Genomic DNA, 21,220 nt, shown 5'->3' on the forward strand with positions numbered 1-21,220 from the left:
AATTTTTAAATTTTTTTTATAGAGATGGCGTCTCACTGTGTTGCTTAGGCTGGTCTCAAACCCCTGTCCTCAAACAATCGTCCCTTGGACTCCCAAAGCGCTGGGATTACAGGCGTGAGCCACCACGCCCGGCCCCCTATGTCACACCTGACACTCCCACGGAACTCTCTAGGCCTTTCCCTTCTCTCCTATGCCTCATCACCACCACTAACTCTTATTCAGGCCTCTGGTTCTCTCCTCTAATACTGTCCCAACTCTCCGAACTATTCATTCTGTTACAAAAAAAAAAAAAAAAAAGGAGGAAGGCTGGGTGTGATGGCTCATGCCTATAGTCCTAGCACTTTGGAAGGCTGAGGAAGGCGGATTGCCTGAGCTCAGGAGTTCAAGACTAGCCTGGGCAACATACAGAAACCCCATCTCTACAAAAAATACAAAAATTAGCCAGACGTGGTGGTGCATGCCTGTAGCCCCAACTGGGAAGGCAGGGAGAGCCAGGGGGCTGAGGCGAGAGGATCCTTGAGCCAGGGAGGTCGAGGCTGCAGTGAGCAGAGATTGCACCACTGCACTCCAGCCTGGGTGACAGACTGAGACCCTGACTCTTAAAAATACATTTTAAAAAAAATATGTTTCCTGGCTGGGTGCATTGGCTCATGCCTATAATCCCAGCAGTTTGGGAGGCCAAGACAGGCAGATCACCTGAGGTAAGGAGTTGGAGACCAGCCTGGCCAACATGGTAAAACCCCGTCTCTATTAAAGATACAAAAATTAGCTGAGTGAAGTGGCACTCACCTGTAATCCCAGCTACTCAGGAGGCTGAGGCAGGAGAATCACCTGAACCCCGGGGGCGGAGGTTGCGGTGAGCCAAGATCGTGCCACTGCACTCCAGCCTGGGCGATAGAACAGACTCTGTCTCAAAAATAATAAAAATAATAAAATAATAAAATAAATGTTTTTTAAAAAGCAAAATCAGTAAAATTTTAAAAATAAGAGAGGAAGAGCAGAGGGTAAAAGTGCCTCTTACTCCAGGAAGCCCTCCCTGATCACCTTCAAAGGGACCAGAGCTCACCTACTTCTGTTAGAGTCCCGAGCACTTAATTTTTAAATATATTTTATTCTAAAGGCAGTCCATGCCTGTTGTAACTAACCACAAGAATCAGAAACAAACTGTATGTTTGTGTACCTGCTGGTGCAGCTGTATTTTCTTCTTGATGACACACAGTGCCTCTTTTGGGCCCTGAGCACCTGTCCACTGGGGGACCTCTCCTCAGGGACTGTGAGCACGGGGCCCACCCCCTTCGAGCACAGGAACCCCTGCAATTGCTGTGAGTAGGCTTCCAGCCAGCCCCTCCCAGAAGCAGCTGTGTCCCCCTTGGCCCTTCCTGTCTGGGCCACGGGCTATTTTTAGCACTGAAGCCGGAACCCACACAGCAGCAGCTGCTTGTGGCCGGAGCACAAGAACAACAAACCATCCAGGTGGGTTGTGTCAGGCTGCAGAGGGAGCGGCCTGGGCCTGGCCCTCTGAACCTGGTAGCAGAATCTGGACTTTCCAGGAATAAGCTGGTCTCTGGGTGGGACGGGGAGGGAGGAAGCAGAATGGGGCAGAGGATGGGTTGCACTAACCAGGCCAGGATAGGGGAAGGGCCTGTGCAAAGGCCCTGAGATAGCTGGGGGAGAGGAAGAGAGCAGAGGAGAGAAGGTGAAGGAGGCAATGAAGAAGAGTTGCTTGTGATGGGAGGGAGAAGGGGGGCCAGGCCAGGCAGAGGTGTGTCGCCTGTGGTTTCTGTCCTAATCAGATGAGCAGGGGAGGAGAGTGGTGGCCTGCGGTGGCTCGCATTAACAGCGAGGGAGCGGGAGGGTCAGGATGGCTGAAGCCACAGGCCTCAGTGAATGCTCAGTAGTGGGGGTGAAGGTAGGAGGGCTCCTGGCCTGCCCCGCGTGGGGGACAGTGAGCCCCCACCGGGCGGAGACACGGGTGAATGGCCAGTAAGGGAGGGAGACCACTCATTGAATTGGGCAGGTGAGCTTGGGGTGCTGTGGGGTGAAGCCTTCCCTGTCCTCCACCCCGTCCTCCCAGCTCCTTCCCCTCCGTGGCCCTGGTCATTCCTGCTTCACGCAGAGGGGCTTCTGTTGCCCACATAACAGCCCTTCTACCCCTGGTTTCTGCTGTGGAGCTGGCACAGGCAGGGCCTTGGTAAACAGGGAACCCTGTGAAGACAGACCTGGACTCCAGGGCTGGAGCTGCAGCCTCGGGGCTGGCATTGTGGCCTGGCCACTCCCTTCCCTCTCTGGTTCTCAGTGTCCCTGTCTGTGAGGTGGGGGTCAGAAGGGTCCACGTGTAGAGTCTCTTTCAGCTCCGAGGTTGTACTCTGATCTAGAATGAGGCTATCAGAGATTTCTGGGAGGAAGCCCCTTCCTGTAACAAACACAGCTGGCCTCCGCATCCAAGGCCCATCTCTGCTATGAATGAGTGAATGCGTGTGAGCAAGAATGCACCAACAGAGGAAGCTGGAGGGCCCCGCCAGTCCTCTCTGCCTGATCTGTTCCTCGCTGTCTCCTCTCAGCCAGGAGCTCTCATGGGCCTATGGTCAGGAACAGCCACAGAAGCCTGCAGGGCTGGGGAGGGAGTCGCTGTGGGTACCTGCAGGAGCTCAGCTTCTGGCCGGGGGAGGAGACACTGAATCTCATACCAGGCAGGGAGTGGAAACACACTGGTGAGTGGTCAAGGGCAGCCGTGGGGCAGGAGAGCTCCTGAAGAGGACAGTAGGAGGAGGGGATGTGCTAGGCAGGGAGAAAGGCTTGAGCAAAAGTGGGGAGGCAGGAATGGGCCCGTGTGCTGCTCATGGACTAGGCAAGGACCCGTGAAGGGCAGGAGATCATAGCCTCTCAGTGATCTATAGCCAGACTACACCATGGCTTTTACTAAGCTCACTGAGGCCTCATCACCACCTGATGAAGTAGGTTACTATTCCAGATGAGAAAATAGGCTCAGAGAGGTTAAGTAACCTGCCTGAGGACACACAACTAAAGAGGCACAAAATCAGCAGTCCTGGCCTTGCCACCATGACGGGTGATGGAAGGGATCCATGCGGAGGAAGTGAGTTGTCCCTGACCCCATTGCTGGGGCACAGGGGCGTGGGGGTGTCACCAACCAGCTAACGCTGTGCAGTCTCAGACCCTTTTCCAGCTCTGGTTTGGAGGTGAGACCTTCTTGCAGCCTCTGGGCTCCCAGGGAGTATCTCCACTCATGAGCTGCTTCCCTGCTGTCTGGGCCTCGTTTTACTGTCTCTGACCCTTCATGGCTGATGAAACCGTCCCCATTCAGCCCCCAGCTGCCGGACCTGCCCGAGCCTGTGTCCTGACTGTCATGACCTAGAGCAATTGCCAGGAATTCCCACTTCCTGCTGTGGCCGCTGCCAGAATGTCAAAGCCACCTCCGGCCAAGCACCCCAGAGCTCCAGAGCATCTGGTGGGGGCCTCCCCCGCCCCCGCCTCAGCTATTTTCAGGCTCAGCGCTGTGGGCGGTGTTTGGGGAGAAGAAGATTATCTGTTTGGCAGAGTCAGCCATCTGGCAGGGTCAGGGATGTGAGTTTACAGAGATAGAACCTGAGACAGCTCTGTCTTGGACTTCGAAAAAGCTGGGCGGAGTGGCATGTGGCTGTAGTCCCAGCAGAGGCAGAAGGATTGCTTTAGCCCTGGAGTTCCAGGCCAGCCTGGGCAACAGCGTGACACTCCATCTCTACAAAAGGAAACTAATCTTTAGGGACTGGGGCCACCACTCTGGAAGGCCCTGCCCAGGACTAGTGACTCAGAGCCATGTTCTGGTGGAAGGAGAGGTTCAGAAAGGCCTGGGTTCAGCTGGGCGCGGTGGCTCCCACCTGTAATCCCAGCACTTTGGGAGGTTGAGGCTGACAGATCACCTAAGGTAGGGAGTTCAAGACCAGCCTGACCAACATGGAGAAAACCCGTCTCTACTGAAAATACAAAATTAGCTGGGCGTGGTGGCACATGCCTGTAATCCTAGCTACTTGGGAGGCTGAGGCAGGAGAAGCGCTTGAACCCGGGAGGCAGAGGTTGCGGTGAGCTGAGATTGTGCCACTGCACTCCAGCCTGGGTAAAAAGAGCAAAACTCCATTTCAAAAAGAAAAGAAAAAAAAGCGGCCGGGCGCGGTGGCTCAAGCCTGTAATCCCAGCACTTTGGGAGGCCGAGGCGGGTGGATCACGAGGTCAGGAGATCGAGACTATCCTGGCTAACATGGTGAAACCCCGTCTCTACTAAAAAAAAAATACAAAAAACTAGCCGGGCGTGGTGGCGGGCGCCTGTAGTCTCAGCTACTCGGGAGGCTGAGGCGGGAGAATGGCGTGAACCCGGGAGGCGGAGCTTGCAGTGAGCCGAGATCACGCCACTGCACTCCAGCCTGGGAGACACAGCGAGACTCCGTCTCAAAAAAAAAAAAAAAAAGAAAAAAAAAAAAAAAGAAAAAAAAAAAAAAAAAAAAAAAAGAAAAAAAAAAAAAGCAAGGCCTAGGTTCACCACACCTCCCACCTGGCTTGCATCCACTGATAGCCCCAACAAGCATCCAGGCCCTGCTCCCACCAGAGGCATGCCCCCCCATGCCAGGTGATTGTCCAGCCGCTGGGATGGGAGGCTCCTAACAGTGGGCTGAGATGAGAACCCAGGTGACCCATCCTCTCACAGTGACACTACCAGAGCCTCTGCCTCCACGTCCTCCTCCAAACACTCACCCAGCCCTCCAATGCCCTTTACCTTCATAAGATTAGGAGGGCCTCTTTAAGAAAATGAATGCTCACACCTGTAATCCCAGCACTTTGGGAGGCCAAGGTGGGCAGATCACCTGAGGTCAGGAGTTCAAGAGCAGCCTGACCAACATGGCGAAACCCTGTCTCTACTAAAAACACAAAAATTAGTCAGGTGTGGTGGTACATGCCTGTAATCCCAGCTACTCGGGAGGCTGAGGCCGGAGAATTGCTTGAACCCAGGAAGCGGAGGTTGCAGTGAACCGAGATCGCACCATTGCACTGCAGCCTGGGCAACAAGAATGAAACTCCGTCTCAAAAAAAGAAAAAAAAAAAAAAAAAAGGAAAGGAAAGAAAAAAAGAATAATGCAAAACAAATACAAGATTAGGTTGCAAAGTGAGTATTTGAAATGCAAACAGATGACAAATTTGGTTGCCCCTTTGGAGAGAAGAGAAAACCGAGGCTGCCGCACGGCATGGGGAGGGCTTTCTTGAAGTGGGGAGGGCAGACGCAGGAAGGCACACCTGTTCCACTGCCTGCACATCCCAAACCTGCGGAAGGTGGTCTAGCCACAGCAGACTGGCTGCTTTGGTGTCTCCCCACCCCCTTCCAAGGGGCCCTGCTTAGAGGCCCCCCCTTTCGCCCCAAGGAATGCAGGCGTCAGTGCTTCAGACTCTGGCCTAACCACCGTCCCCACCTCCCAGGCCCCCACCCTTTCCCTCCAGATGTGGGCACAGCTGTATTTTTAGAACAGCCGACCACGAGGACATTCTTTCCTTCTAATTAAGATGGCTTCAAATCTCTCATCCGCAATCAGCCCCATTGTTCGGTCCTCAAACATCAAAGGGTGACCAGGAGGGGCCGCCTCAGCTGGTTGTGGGGTTAGGGTTTGTTTTCTTTCTTTCTTTGTCTTTGAACTATTAACGCTGGAAATGAGACCCAGAACCGGAGTAGATGCCAGCTCTGAGGAGGAGGATGAAGCAGGGCTTTGGGTAGTTTGCAGGACCTGCCTCTCTGCACCCCTGCACCCCAGTCAACCCCAACATTGACTGGGGTTGTCCAGCTAGGCTGCAGCCCTCCAGCACACTCCTCTGAGGTTAGGGTCTGTCTGGGACAACTAGGGTATCAAAAAAGGCCCTGTGTTGGCTGGGGGTGGCGGCTCTCGCATGTAATCGCAGTGCTTTGGGAGGCCAAGGCAAGCAGATCACCTGAGGTCAGGAGTTCGAGACTAGCCTGGCCAACATGGTGAAACCTCATCTCTACTAAAAATACAAAAATTAGCTGGGCATTGTGGCTCACACCTGTTAATCCCAGATACTCGGGAGGCTGAGGCAGGAGAATCGCTTGAATCCCGGAGTCAGAGGCTTCAGTGATCATCAGGACTCCTGACCTCTGCCCCCTGCCCCGCAGGAGGCTCCTGGTGTGGGACAGAGATGCCCACCCACGTGGGGGGAATAGGAAAGGCTGCAGGAAGGAATGGCCTCTGGGTAGCCTTGAACTGCGTTGCAGTCCTCCGTGCTACAGCGCTCTCAAGCCCACTGACAGATGAGGAAACCGAGGCTCAGAGAGGCCAACAGGCTGGCCTAGAGCTGCTCAGCCCACTAGTAGTGAGGTGCTCAGGAACGCTAGGTCCCCGCTGTCAGCCATGCCCCGCCCCCCTCACTCACCCCCAGGGATGGACCGGGCCAGCTGCTGCCTGAATCTTGGGTTCAGGTAGGAGGCACCTGTCCCACCCCGCAAGGAGCAGAGACGAGAGCCACGCAGGCGGTCCGACGCCGGCGGGAACTGGCATCGGGTTTCTCAGCTCCCCGGGGTCCTGGCCCACCTGGTCCCGCGCGGCTAGATGTGAGGACAGGGGAAGTGAAATCGCACCGGGGCGGGTGGCGCAGGACCGGAGGCTGCAACCAGGTACAACGGCCAGGACTTGAGCGCCCAAGGGCTGAGGGGCAGGCAGGGCAAGGCAGAAAGAGGAGGCTCCCCAGATGAAGTGCCCCCTACCCAGCGGCGCTTGGGTGCAGGCCTCCGTTTCACCGCCAGCACTGAACCTTCGCGAGTCTTCGGCGATCGCTGGTGCCGGGTTCCTCAGAGCCCGGGCTCTGTCGCCCCCTCGCGGCCGGAGCCGGTCTAGGCGGCATCGGGGAAATCCCGAAAAGCCTGCGGGGAAGAAGCTGAACGCCAGCGGGACCCGGGCGCGGTGAGCCCATTCATTCCCCCACGGCTGGGAAAGTCTCCATCAGGAGGTGGAATCCCTGGGAGGCCCCCAAGCCGGGCCCCGCCTCCCTAGGCCCGGGTAATGGGCATTTTATAAGACACTTCGGGGACACGGAGGCACCCCGCTAGAAGAGCCGGTGGGCTCCAGGGTGGGGTGCGGACCGAGTGGGAGTCAGTATCACCAGCGGGCTGCGCTGGATTGATTGTTTTTGTTTATTTATTTCTTAATATTTATTTATTTTTGAGAGGGAGTTTCGCTCTGTTGCCCACGCTGGAGTTCAGTGGCACCATCTTGGCTCACTGCAATTTCTGCATCCCCTGCTCAAGTGATTCTCCTGCCTCAGCCTCCGGCGTAGCTGAGATTACAGGCACCCACCACACACCCGGCTAGTCTTTGTGTTTTTAGTAGAGATGAGGTTTCACCATATTGGCTAGGCTGGTTTCGAACTCCTGACCTCTGGTGATCCGCCTGCCTCAGCCTCCCGCAGTGCTGCGATAACAGGCATGAGCCACCGCGCCTGGCCTGCGTTGATTGTTTTTAGTTTGAGCTGCACTCCTCCCTGTTTCCTGCTTGTGCCAGGGCAGATCTCTGCTGGCTCTAGGCCTCAGTTTTCCCATCCTTGGAGTAAGAGGCCCTAGCATGTAGGAAGGTGTGTGAGCAGCTGGTGGTTGTGGGCAGTTCACCTCCATCTCCACCTTCTCACCTGGGAAACAGACTCGATGAGAATCAATGCAGAAAGCCAAGGGCTGGAAGAGTCAGGGGGTGTTCTTTTGACCCCTTCCCCAGTGCCTTCCACTCATGAGGTTTGGCCCCCGCTGTTGGGGTGAGACCAGCAGGGAGCCCCAGCCTGAGGGTCAGCGGGCTGACCCTGGCAATGTGAGGAAGACCAGCTCTGCCAGCCGGGCTGTAGGGCTGGTGTGGGCACAGGCTTGGCCTCGCAGAGCCTCAGGGACTCCCCCTGTAAATGAGGTTGACATCCACATGCAGGTAGTTGCACCTAGCACTGCACAGGGCGGATGTGAGCACCAGGCTGCTACAAATACAGCTATGACTTTCACATGCTCAAGGTTAAACTCCCAGTCAATTTGCTGAGGTGAAACCCAGAGCTTCCTGGCCAAAGGATAATAATGGCTGGGGAGCCCGCACATGGGGACCTGCCTCCGACGAGATGGGGGTGGCTTTAGGGCATCCAAGAGGCATTTCAGGGAGAATCAAGGGACAGCCAGGTATCATTAATGGTGGCCAGATCAGGGTCCAGTCTGGCAGGGTCTTGGATTCAAGGTTAAAACCAGTTCTAAATTTGGAACTTATCCCCAGGCTCGCCCCCAGGCTTTTACTATGTAGACATGTATTCCCACACACATCAGGTACAGTTTTGTATATTTCCAAACAATATATAGGCATAATAGTGTATGCGTCTTTCTTTCTTTTTTTTTTTTTTTGAGACGGAGTCTCGCTCTGTCGCCCAGGTTGGAGTGTAGTGGTGCCACCTCGGCCCGCTGAAAACTCTGTCTCCCAGGTTCACACCGTTCTCCTGCCTCAGCCTCCTGAGTAGCTGGGACTACAGGCTCCCGCCACGACGCCCGGCTTTTTTTTTGTGTTTTTAGTAGAGACAGGGTTTCACCGTGTTAGCCAGGATGGTCTCGATCTCCTGACCTCGTGATCCGCTCGCCTTGGTCTCCCAAAGTGCTGGGATTACAGGCGTGGGCCACTGTGCCTGGCGCGTATGCGTCTTTCTGCAACTTTGTTCATGCAGCGTTGTGATTCATACATGTTGATATCGTTCGTCTAGTCTAGTCCACTGATTTTCACTGATAAGTGGTATTCTATCATATTCCACAGCTTATTTCCCCTTTTTTTGGAGGATTGACATTTGGGCTGTTTCCAGTTTTCCTATAGTACAAACGATGCTGCATTTGTGAACAGTTCTTGAACGTGGGATTAAGAGTTTCTCCAAGGTAAACCTAGGAGTGGAATTGCTGGGTAGGTGAATCAGCTTCCTTGATCTGCCCAAATTGCACTGACTTACATTTTCCCTCCCTCTCTCCCTCCCTCTCTCTCTCTCTCTCTCTCTTTTCTTTGTTTTTTTTTGAGATAGTGTCTTATTCTGTCACTCAGGCTGGAGTGCAGTGGTGTGAACATGGCTCACTGCAGCCTTGACCTCCTGGACTCAAGCCATTTTTCCCACCTCAACCTCCTAAGTAACTGGGACCACAGCTGTGTGGTGTGCCACTGTGCCCAGATAATTTTTAAAAATAAATTATAGAGATAGGGTCTCACCACATTGCGCAGGCTGGTCTGAAACTTCAGCCTCAAATGATCCTCCTATTTTGGCCTCCTAAAGTGCTGGGATTACAGGCATGAGCCACCACACCTGGTTCCAACTGACATTTTCATCAATAGTACATGCGTGTTCCAGCTGATCGCCAGCACCACTTGGTATTGCCAGAATTAAGCTGTTACTCTGTTGAGTGGGAACCAGTATGCTGATGTGGATTTAATTTGCATCTCCTGATTACTAATGCAGCTATCTTTTAATTAGTTTTTTGGTCACTTCAGTTTCTCTTCTGTAAATTCCCTGTTCACATTTTTTTTTTTTTTTTTTTTTTTGAGACAGAGTCTCACTCTGTAGCCCAGTGGCACAATCTCGGCTCACTGCAACCTCCGCCTCCTGGGCTCAAGTGATCCTCATGCCTCAGCCTCCCGAGTAGTTGGGACTACAGGCTAAGCCACCATGCCAAGCTAATTTTTTGTATTTTTTTGGTAGAGATGGGGCTTAATTTTTTGTATTTTTTGGTAGAGATGGGGTTTAATTTTTTGCATTTTTTGGTAGAGATGGGGTTTAATTTTTTGTATTTTTTGGTAAAGATGGGGTTTAATTTTTTGTATTTTTGGTAGAGACAGGGTTTTACCATGTTGCCCAGGCTGGTCTCGAACTCCTGAGCTCAAGCGATCCGCCCCACCTTGGCCTCCCAAAGTGCTGGGATTATAGGCATGAGCCACTGCGCCAAGCCTGTTTGCCCATTTTCTTTTCCTTATTGGTATGTGGGTATTCTATATACATTCTGAATACTAATACTTTGTTGGTCATATGTTGTAGATACCTTCTACTTGGTGGCTTTAGGTTTCACCTTTTAAAATATATATATATATTTTATTTATATATTTATATATTTTAAAATATATAAATATATATAAATATATATTTTAAAATATATAAATATATAAATATATATTTTAAGAAATATATATTTTAAAAATATATTTTTAAAATATATATTTATATATTTATATATTTTAAAATATATATTTATATATATTTATATATTTTAAAATATATATAATTTAAAATATTTATATATTTTAAAATATATAAATATTTTAAATTGAGATGTGGTCTCACCACATTGCCAGGGCTGGTCTTGAACTCTTGAACTCAAGTGGTCCTCCCACTTTGGCCTCCCAAAGTGCTAGGACTACAGGCTGGAGCCACCGCACCTGGCCAGGTTTCACCTTTTCATGGCGTCTTTTGTTCATTTGAGACAGGGTCTTGCTCTGTTGCCCCGGTTGGAGTGCAGTGGTGTGATCACCAATTACTGCAGCCTCCCAAAGTACTTGGATTACAGGCATAAACCACTGTGCCCGGTCCATTAATGGTATTTTTTGACACACAGATTTTTAATTTTAATGAAGTTAAATCCTCATAAGAAATCTGCATGGTTTATCCTTGTTTATCCTGAGGTTATAAAAGTATTATATATTTTCTTTTTTTTTTTTTTTTTTTTTGAGATGGAGTTTCACTCTGTCGTCCAGGCTGGAGTGCAGTGCCATGATCTTGGCTCACTGCAACCTCTGTCTCCTGGGTTCAAGTGACTCTCCTGCCTCAGCCTCCTGAGTAGCTGGGACTACAGGCGTGTGCCACCACACCCAGCTAATTTTTGTATTTTTAGTAGAGATGGGGTTTCGTCATGTTGACCAGGCTGGTCTGGAACTCCTGACCTCAGATGATCCACCCACCTTGGCCTCCCAAAGTGCTGGGATTACAGGTATGAGCCACCAGGCCCAGCCTCCTAATTTTTTTTTTTTTCTTTTAATAGAATCTTGCTCTATCACTCAGACTTGAGGGCAGTGGCACAATAATGGGTCACTGCAACCTCAACCTCCCTCACTGCAATCCTACTACCTCAGCCTCTGAAGTAGCTGTGACCACAGGTGTGCGCTATCACACCCAGCTATTATTATTATTTTTTTTTGAGATGGAATCTCGCACTGTGGGTGAGCTGCAGTGCAGTGGTGCGATCTTGGCTCACTGCAACCTCCGCCTCTGGGGTTCAAATGGTTCTCCTGCCTCACTCTCCCAAGTAGCTAGGATTACAGGCGCCCACCACCATGCCCACCTAATTTTTTGTATTTTTAGTAGAGATGGAGTTTTACTGTGTTGGCCAGGCTGGTCTCAAACTCCTGACCTCGTGATCCGCCCGCCTCAGCCTCCCAAAGTGTTGGGATTACAGGCGTGAGCCGCCTCGCCAGGCCTTTTTTTTTTTTTTTTTTTTAATAGAGATGAGGGTCTGCCCTTGTTGCCCAGGCTCATCTTGAACTCATGGGCTCAAAGTGATCCACCTACCTCAGCCTCCCAAAGTGCTGGGATTACGGGTGGGAGCTACTGCATCCAGCCTAAAATGTTTAAAGTTAGGTTTTTGCATTAGGTTTGTGTGCACCTGGAATGACTTTTGTATATGAAGTGAGACAGAGGTCCAGTTTTCATTTTTCCCCATATAATCAATTGTCCTAGAGCCATTTATTAGCCCGTCACTTCCCGCTTTTTTTTTTTTTTTTTTTTTTTTGAGATGGGGTCTTGCTCTATCGCCCAGGCTGGAGTGCAGTGGCGCCATCTCGGCTCGCTGCAAGCTCCGCCTTCTGGGTTCACGCCATTCTGCTGCCTCCGCCGCGTAGCTGGGACTACAGGCGCTTGCCGCCACGCCTGGCTAATTTTCTGTATTTTTAATAGAGATGCGGTTTCACCATATTAGCCAGGATGGTCTCGATCTCCTGACCTCGTGATCCGCCCGCCTTAGCCTCCCAAAGTGCTGGGATTACAGGCGTGAGCCACCGCACCCGGCCACTTCCCACTTATTTTTTAAGGGGGAAAAGGCAATGGTTGTTTTGAAAAAAATTAACCTATCTAAATAAAGTATCAGCAGTTGAAACTAACGATGTATATTACAACAGTATTATGACCAAGTTGCCTCTACCCCAAGAATTCAAGAATGGTTTACCATTAGAAAGTTTATTGATGTAACTGATCTCATTAACAGATTTAAAGAATACCCATATGATCATCTTAATAGATGCAGGAAAATCATGCAATAAAATACCTATTTATGATAACTGCTGATATGTTATTTGTGCTTTTCCTTAAAAATGCAGTGTTTTTAGGAATTAAAGTTCAGAGCAGCAAAAGTCGAACAAAAACCAAGTCTGAGCAATAGAGCTACTACAATGCCCATCACAGTCTTTGCTCAGATGACTACCTAAGGTCATGTTCAGCTCTATGTTTCTGTGACCACAAATAGCATCTTTGGCAAATCTGGTTTCAGTTGGTCTTTGTCCAGCTCCTGGATTCCATGCAGGGCCTGAGAAGCCCTCAAGGATAAGAGATTAATCCGGTCCAGTGGACTCCGTGGTTCCTCAACTCCAAGTGCCCCCACCATAGGTGGGACCTGCCTCTCTCGCAAAGGATCCCTGGCGGCAACCCGAGACCGGTTCAGACCGGTTCTCCTACCCGCATTCCGCCGAGTCTCTCGCTCTGCCCAAGACGCACAGATGAGAGCGCTCAGCAGACTGGTGGGTCTGTCTTTCCGTCCTTCCTAATTTCCCCCTCCTCTGGGGAAAGGTCAAGGATACCTGAACCAAAGTGTCTGGCGGGGTGTAGGTGGCGGGGGGGTGCATCTGTGCACAATCAAGGGCTTGGCCCTCCCGAGAGCGCCCAGGGGCAGGGGCCTCCTAGGTTCTGGCGGCCGACAGGGGCGACCGGCGCAAGGGGTCGCGCAGGATTGCGGCTGAGGTCCCATCAGCGAGAGACAGAGACCCTCAGACATTTAGTCCAGAGACTGCAGCAAGGAAGGGGGACAAGGGGCCAGGGCCGGAATTTCGGGGGAGGGAGCGCAGCGACCAGAGTCGTTTGCTGGCACCTGTAGGGGCGAATGCAGGGGCTGGGCCGAGATGACCTTGGACCAGAGCTCCCTTCCGGCCTGCAGAGATGAGCTTGGGGTTTAGCTTAGTGAGGAGTGAGCAGCTTTTCAGCCGCAGTGCTGCGGCAGAGGCGGATGGAGGATGGAGGATGAACTGGAGCCGTCCTTACGACCTCGGACGCAGGTAAGCCCCCAACGGTGGCGACCCCCCACCGCACGGTGGCGACAAACCCCGCGGCGGCAACCCCCTCCCCCCACCGCGGCGGCGACGCCTTCCCCCCCCCGCGGCGGCGAGCTCCCCAGCACCGGCAGCAACTCTAACACGCTGCGGGTCCGCGCTTGCGCCTCAGGCGCCCTCCGCGACAGTCTAACGGCTCTGCCCTCCACTGCGCCTGCGCTTGAGTCTCAGGCCCCATTCCCGGCCACTGGTTAGCGTTGTGCGAACCTTCTGCTTGTGCGGCCGCTCTGAATACCCACTGCGCTTGCGCCACCGCTTCGTCTCGACTGGTTGGCGCCTCTCAAACGCTTACTGCGCGTGCGCTAGCCCCTCTTCCACAGCTGGGTACCGCGCGCTGACCTTCCCTCCGCGCGCATGCGCCCGGTTAACCGCTTGGTAATGGCAGCTGGGGTCTCCCTGGGACAGCAAGACCTCCGCTCAGGCCCCTCTTCCGAATGCTCCATGCCCTCCTGCGATCTGGAATGGTCTGAATTCTCATACCTGCCCAGACCAGGCATTTCAGATGAGGGATTGAGGACCTAAGTGAACTGCGCATGTGTAGCCACCTTGGAGGCTTAACTAAGTCGTCAAATGTTCAAAAACATCGTGCTTGTATGTACAGTGGCTTTAGGTGCTAGGCTCAGATGTCCATAGGCAGGTGTTTACGTCCAGGGTCGGCCTGTGGGCCAGAGCAAGGTTGCTGGACCCTGGCATCCCAGCCCCCAGAGATGCTAAATCCTCTGCCGATCATCCCTGACCTCAGAGGCAGTGAGCCCTCCGAGCACGGCAGTCCTGACCGCTCACTCCTTCCCGTGACTGTTTCCCACCCTCGCCTCTTTCCCTCTCATGATGCCCTCAGCTCTGACCTGGCGTCCTGCCTCACAGAGGGAAAGGGCGCAGCCAGAGGAGAGCGCCTGCACTGCCCACCGCTTCTATGGGTTCCTCCCCAATCTGGACTGATTTCTTTATGTATTTGCATGGCACATTTCCTCACCTCCTTTGTCTTCATTTGCACTTGTATTCCTTGACAGCCCTATTTAAAATAGCACCAGCTGAGGTGGGAGGATCGCTGGAGCCCAGGAGTTTGAAGCTGCAGAGATCTAATAGGATCTCACCACTGCACTCCAGCGTGGGCGACCTAGGGAGACCTTGTCTGTAAGAAATAAAAATAAAATAGCACCACCTGGTCCTAACACTTCCTACGCCCCTTCCCTGCTTTAAGTCTCTGTAGCACCAGCTGATGTACTATATATTTTGCTCATTCATTTTGCGATTGCTTGTCTTTCCCTGCTCTGATAGCTCATTGATTTTGTCTGTCGTTCACTGCTGTATCCCAACACCCAGAGCAGTAGGATTATTGACCATAATAGGGAGGCAGTAAATCTTTGTTTGCCTAATTAATGGTCTGTATCATAGCTAATGTCTGAATGCTTACCATGACCAGGCACGGTATAGGCAATCTCCATGCATGATCTCATTGAATTAAAAAATTTCCTGTAGTCTTGGAGACCTGTCTACATCTGCTACATGAGTTCAGCTGCTATCAAGCACTGTGTTCGCTGCTTCCTTCAGATCTGCTGTCTTAAGGGAACTCTCACTTCCATGAAGCCCCCGTGGAGCTGTAATGTGGCCCCATTGGGACCAGACTCCAGGTTTCTCACCTGGCTTCTTCCTAAGGCTTCCAGCCTAAGAGAAAGTTACTTAGGCCTTATGGGAACTATGGGCAGCTAGGGCCCCTGTCACCAACCTGTCTCCAGACCTATGGCAAAGCCTTCAGCAGGATTCTGCCCTCCAGAGTCACTTCCTGTGCTCCCCCACCTTCCAGTGCAGTATCTCACTGAATGGTGAAAGCACAACTGGCTCTTTCCCAGCTATATCTTGCCCCCCCAGCACACTTCCTGGCTGAGATAAACACTCAGTTTTTTTTTTTGTGATACAGTCTCACTCTATTGCCCAGGCAGGAGTGCAGTGGCGCAATCTGGGCTCACTGCAACCTCCGCCTCCCAGATTCAAGCAATTCTCCTGCCTCAGCCTTCCGAGTAGCTGGGATTACAGGTGCCTGCCACCACGCCTGGCTAATTTTTGTATTTTTAGTAGAGACGGGGTTTTACCATGTTGGCCAGGCTGGTCTTGAACTCCTGACCTCAAGTGATCTGCCCACCTCGGCCTCCCAAACTGCTGGGATTACAGGCGTGGGCCATCGCATCTGGCCAACACCCAGTATTTGACTAATGAATGAATAAATAGTCCATAGGTTCTCGAAACTTCAGAAAACCTTAGCCAAACATCCTTCTGTCGTGAAAATTGTATCAAAGTTTTCAAAAATAATAACTTTAATTTTACAGAACAATTTGCCAGAACAAGAAAGGCAGTAATTTTTGGGGGAAGATATCAACGATTCAATTTTTGTAAAGTCAACTACTTTGCAAATATCTAAAAAAATACCTGAGGGAAGGAGTTCATTGTTGTGCCTTTGGAGGAGTGGAGAACTTTCAGTATATACTGAATTTTCAAAAATCTTAACAAACGTGTCATTTTGTAATTAAAAATCACAAAAGAGTAGACCAGGTATGGTGGCTCACGCCTGTAATCCTAACACTTTGGGAGGCCAAGGCGAGTGGACCACTTGAGCTCAGGAGTTTGAAACCAGCCTGGGCAACAAGGTGAAACCCCGTCTCTACAAAAAAATGCAAAAAAATTAGCCCAGCGTGATGGTGTATGCCTGTAGTCCCAGCTACTTGTGGGGCTGAGGTGGACGGATCGCTTGAGCCCAGGAGGTTGAGGCTGCAGTGAGCCAAGATCGCGACACTGCACTCCAACCTGGGTGGTAAAATGAGACCCTGTCTCAAAAAAACAAAACAAAAAATCACAAAAGGAGAAAGATAAACAATTTTGTGAATCCCTCAGAAGACCTCAACTATAGGTCAGGTGCAGTGCCTCATGTCTGTAATCTCAGCACTTTGGAAGCCGAGGTGGGCAGATCACTTGAGGTCAGGAGTCTCTACTAAAAATACAAAAATTAGCTGGGCATGATGGTGCATGCCTGCAATCCCAGCTACTCGGGAGGCTGAGGCGGGAGAATCACTTGAACTGGGAGGCCGAGATTGCAGTGAGCCGAGATTGCGCCTGGGCGGCAGAGCAAGACTCCGTCTCTCTTTTTTTCTTTTTTTTTTTTTGAGACGGAGTCTCACTCTGCGCCCATGCTGGAGTGCAGTGGTGTGATCTTGGCTTGCTGCAACCTCCACCTCCCTGGTTCAAGCAGTTCTCTGCCTCAGCCTCCTGAGTAGATGGGATTACAGGTATCTGCCAACAAGCCCGGCTAATTTTTTTTATTTTTTAATTTTTATTTATTTTTTTGAGACGGAGTCTTGCTATGTTGCCCAGGCTGGAGTGCAGTGGCACAATCTCGGCTCACTGTTTGCCTCCCAGGGTCACGCCATTCTCCTGTCTCAGTCTCCCAAGTAGCTGGGACTACAGGTACCCGCCACCAGGCCCGGCTAATTTTTTGTATTTTTAGTAGAGACGGGGTTTCACCGTGTTAGCCAGGGTGGTCTCGATCTCCTGACCTGGTGATCCGCCTACCTCGGCCTCCCAAATTGCGGGGATTACAGGCGTGAGCCACCGCACCTGGCCAATTTCTGTAGTTTTAGTAGAGATGGGGTTTCACTATCTTGGCCAAGCTGGTCTTAAACTTCTGACCTCGCGATCCACCCGCCTCGGCCTCCCAAAGTGCTGGAATTAGAGGTGTGAGCCACTGCGCCTGGCCAAGACTCCTCAAAAAAAAAAAAAAAAAAAAAAAAAAGGGAGAAAATCCCAACTATAAATGATGAGGCATTGGCGATGCCTTTGGGAATTCTCCCTCCATCTCTAAGAGTGTTTCACTGTCCTTTTGTGTACCAAGTGTGCATGACTCATGTGTGCCCAGCCTAGAAGTAGGCTTCATTATCTCCAGGTCCAGGTAAGGAAGTGACTTAGGATGAGGAAGTAAGGGGAGAGCTGGGATAGGGACCAGGCACCTTGGCCATCTATGCTGCCTCTCTGCTTCTCCTATGTCCCCAAGTCCTTGCACCTGCAGGTCCATGTGGCCTCTTTTCTTAGCCTAGTTGCAGAACATGCTGGTGGGAGGTAAGAGAAGGAGGCTCAGCCCAGATTCCTGGAGCCTGGCCACTCTGTTGGAGAACGTTTTCCTGGGGCAAGTCAGGGGCTCCCGTCCTGCTGGAGGCAGAGCTTTACTCTGCTGGGGCCCCAACTCAGGCGACTGTCTTTCCCAAACACAGCAGACATGCTCAGGGGCAGCCCAACAAGGAGGGATGGGAACAGCTCTCCAGCTCAGGGAAACTTTGGGGCTATGGGTGGCGTGAGGGTAAAGTGGGGTCCTGGACTCAGAGCAGGAGGCCTGGATTCCTCTGCTACCTGCCAGCCATGTGACCCAGGTAACTCCTCTCTGAGCCTCACTTTCCTCATCTGCAAAGTGGAGACATCACTGCTTGATTCAAATAAATTGCAATGCTGTGATTGGCAGCTCTGGTCCAGGGAGAGGGGTGGTGGCTGTTGTTGGTCACTCTGTGTTCTCCCCTCTCTCCTCAGATTCAGGGCAGGATCCTGCTCCTGACCATCTGTGCTGCTGGCATTGGTGGGACTTTTCAGTTTGGCTATAACCTGTCTATCATCAATGCCCCGACCTCGGTACGTATCCTCTCTGTGTCGACTGCCCCTTTCTGAGTGGGTACTGGCTAACAGCTGCCCACTGAGGGGCTTCAGCCAGGCATCCACTTGGTGGCGCTTTCTGCCACAAGTTTGTCTCCATTGGGTTGGCCCACAGGTTCCTGCAGGTTCAAACTGAGCATACATCTTCCCCCAAACCTGCATGTCCTCCTGAGTCCCTAATCTCAGCGGATGACTCCATCTTCCACCTAGTGATGGGGGAGTCAGCGTTGACTTCTTTTCGTCTCTTGGACACCAAGTCCTTCCTAACTATCTCTAGAATCCAGCCACTTCTCCCCATGTCTCCACCACATTCCCAGTTCTGGCCCAGCCTCCTCACTGGCCTCCTTGCCTTCAGCCTCTCCCCATCTTGATCTCTTCAAGTCACTCTCCTGCTCAGAATTGTTTTTTTTTTTTTTGAGACGGAGTTTTGCTCTTGTTGCCCAGATTGGTTTGTAGTGGCGTGATCTCAGCTCACTGCAACCTCTGCCTCTCGGGTTCAAGCGATTCTCCTGCCTCAGCCTCCTGAGTAGCTGGGATTACAGGCATGTGCCACCATGTCCAGCTAATTTTGTAGTTTTAGTAGACATGGGATTTCTCCATGTTAGTCAGGCTGGTCTCGAACTCCCAACCTCAGGTAATCTGCCTGCCTCAGCCTCCCAAAGTACTGGGATAACAGGCATGAGCCACTGCTCCTGGTCTCATGAAGGTTATTTATAAAGTAGCCAGTGGAGGTTAAGTTTCCATGTTCAGTGGTGAGGCCTGGAGCTACCAGGGCCTCAGCTTCATGGAAAAAGGAAGAAGAAATTTTAAAAAACCAACTGACCAAAAGCAAGCAGGGCAGGCAGATCTGACCAAATGAACCCCTCGGTTTCACTGTCTCACACCTTCGCTCCCCCAACCCTGATACCAAAGCAAGTTAAGTATAGTTCCTCAAATGCCTATGACACAGCCCTTCCTCTAAGCCTCCTTCCATGGAGGGGCCCTCTCTGTTCCACCTGTAGAAGCCCACCCCAGATACCACCACCTTCTTGAAACCTTCTTCCCTCTCCAGCCCGTGGTGTAGGCTGTCCTCACTCAGGCTGTGTGAGGGCTGTTTTGTGTCCATCTCCTTTCTCCTGCTGATTCGCTCTCAGCATCTGAGTCATCTTTGAATCTCCAGCACTTGGTCGTAGCCTGGCCCGAGCCGATGTTCTGTGAGTGTCTGTGGAAAGGATGGGTCTTTCAGCCCCAGTGATAGAAGCCTACCTCTAACTTGCTTAAGTAAGAAGGGCAAGTACCTAGTCACATAACTGGGAGTGATGGGATATGGGGCTTCACACAGCACTGGGGGAGAGCTGTAGGAACCAGGCCCTAGGACAGAACTGTGGCTGCTGTCCTGCCCCTGATTTTCCTCTCTTGGTTTTTTTTTTTTTTTTAGACAGAGTCTTGCTCTGTCACCCAGGCTGGAGTACATTCACGCAATCTCGGCTCACTGCAACCTCCGCTCCGCCCCAAGCTCAGGTGCTCAAGCGATCCTCACACCTCAGCCTCCCAAGTAATTGGGACCACAGATGTGTACCACAAAGCCCAGCTATTTTATTTGTATTTTTTAGTAGAGACAGGGTCTCATCATGTTGCCCAGGCTGGTCTCGAACTCCTGAGCTCAAGTGGTCCGCCCACCTTGGCCTCTTGAAGTTCTAGGATTACAGGCATGAGCCACCGTGCCTGCCTTGGCCTTGTTTTCATACCCAGTTGGGGAGCTGCTGTCACCAGATTCACTTCCTGCCAGCTGAGAACTCCCCCCACCAACAAAAGTCTTCCAGATTAGCTCATGTAGAAAGGCAGGGAAGAGCCCGAGGGGCTGGTTTGGTTTACGTGTCCGCTCCCAGACCAGTAATGTGGTCAGGAGGCTGGGATGCTCGGATTGGCCAGATCTGGGCCAGATGATCACCTTTATGGGGGAACCAAGAGCTGTACTTGACTATGGAGAGAACTTCCTCCAAAGTAATATTTGTTAGCAGAAGATAGAGATGGGGATAGAAAGAATGATAGCAGCCCAGCCTCTTAAAGCAAGGATGAGAATTTAGAAAGGGGGGTCTGAGCTGGCTACATTGGTTTGTTTGTTTGTTTGTTTATTTATTTATTTATTTATTGAGATGGAGTTTTGCTCTTGTTGACCAAGCTGGAGTGCAATGGCGTGATCTTGGCTCCCTCTGTCACCCAGGCTGGAGCACGGTGGCGAGATCTCAGGTCACTGCAACCTCTGCCTCCCAGGATCAAGTGATTCTCCTGTCTCAGCCTCCTGAGTAGCTGGGATTACAGGCGCCTGTCACCATGCCTGGCTAATTTTTTTGTATTTGTAGTAGAAGTGGACTTTCCTCATGTTAGCCAGGCTGGTCTCAAACTCCTGACCTCAGGTAATCTGCCTGCCTTGGACTCCCAAAGTACTGGGATTACAGGCGTGAGGCATTGGTTTATTTATTCATTCATTCATCAAGCATTTGAGCACCCACTCCAGTGCACACTCAGACTAGAGAGGGGTCCATCCCGGGCTGGGCAGGTCACTCAGACCTTACCTCCCACGGCCATCACCAGCCCTCACAAAGGAGACTTTCCTAGGCTCAGAGGCTTCCCCTACCCTGCTGAATAGTGTTAAGTTCTAATTGTTAAAGAAAAAGTTATTCAGGCTGGACATGGTGGCTCATGCCTATAATCCCAGCACTTTGAGAGGCTGAGGCAGGCGGATCATTTGAGGTCAGGAGTTCGAGACCAGCCTGGCCAACATGATTAAACCCTGTCTCTACTAAAAGTAGAAATATTATCTGGGCATGGTGGTGCGTGTCTGTGACCTCAGCTCCTCCAGAGGCTGAGGCAGGAGAATCGCTTGAACCCAGGAAGCGGAGGTTGCAGTGACCTGAGATCTCGCCACCGTGCTCCAGCCTGGGTGACAGAGGGAGACTCCCTCTCAAAAAAAAAAAAAAAAGGCTGGGCACAGTGGCTCACGCCTGTAAACCCAACACTTTGGGAGTCTGAGGCAGGTGGATCACCTGAAGTTGGGAGTTCCAGACCAGCCTGACCAACATGGAAAAACTGCATCTCTACTAAAAATACAAAATTAGCCAGGCATGGTGGCACGTGCCTGTAATCCCAGCTACTTG

At 51.6% G+C, this 21,220-nt stretch overlaps 1 protein-coding gene across 8 annotated transcripts in view; it reads left to right on the forward strand.

Annotated features, from left to right (window-relative positions):
* Window positions 1-12,212: 12,212 nt before the first annotated feature.
* Window positions 12,213-21,220, forward strand: part of SLC2A11 (solute carrier family 2 member 11) — a 29,333-nt gene continuing 20,325 nt past the window's right edge. For 2 of the 8 annotated variants that reach the window (XM_050745926.1, XM_050745927.1), the window contains exons 1-2: window positions 12,222-13,343; window positions 17,964-18,062. In XM_050745926.1, coding sequence (XP_050601883.1) covers window positions 13,302-13,343; window positions 17,964-18,062 — 141 coding nt within the window. In that variant the 5' untranslated portion in view covers window positions 12,222-13,301. Of the gene's footprint in view, window positions 13,344-17,963; window positions 18,063-21,220 lie in introns of all 8 variants that reach the window. The other 6 variants (XM_050745930.1, XM_050745931.1, XM_050745924.1 and 3 more) reach the window with 5 other exon arrangements.

This window comes from Macaca thibetana, chromosome 10, assembly GCF_024542745.1.
Source record: "Macaca thibetana thibetana isolate TM-01 chromosome 10, ASM2454274v1, whole genome shotgun sequence".
NCBI lineage: Eukaryota > Metazoa > Chordata > Mammalia > Primates > Cercopithecidae > Macaca > Macaca thibetana.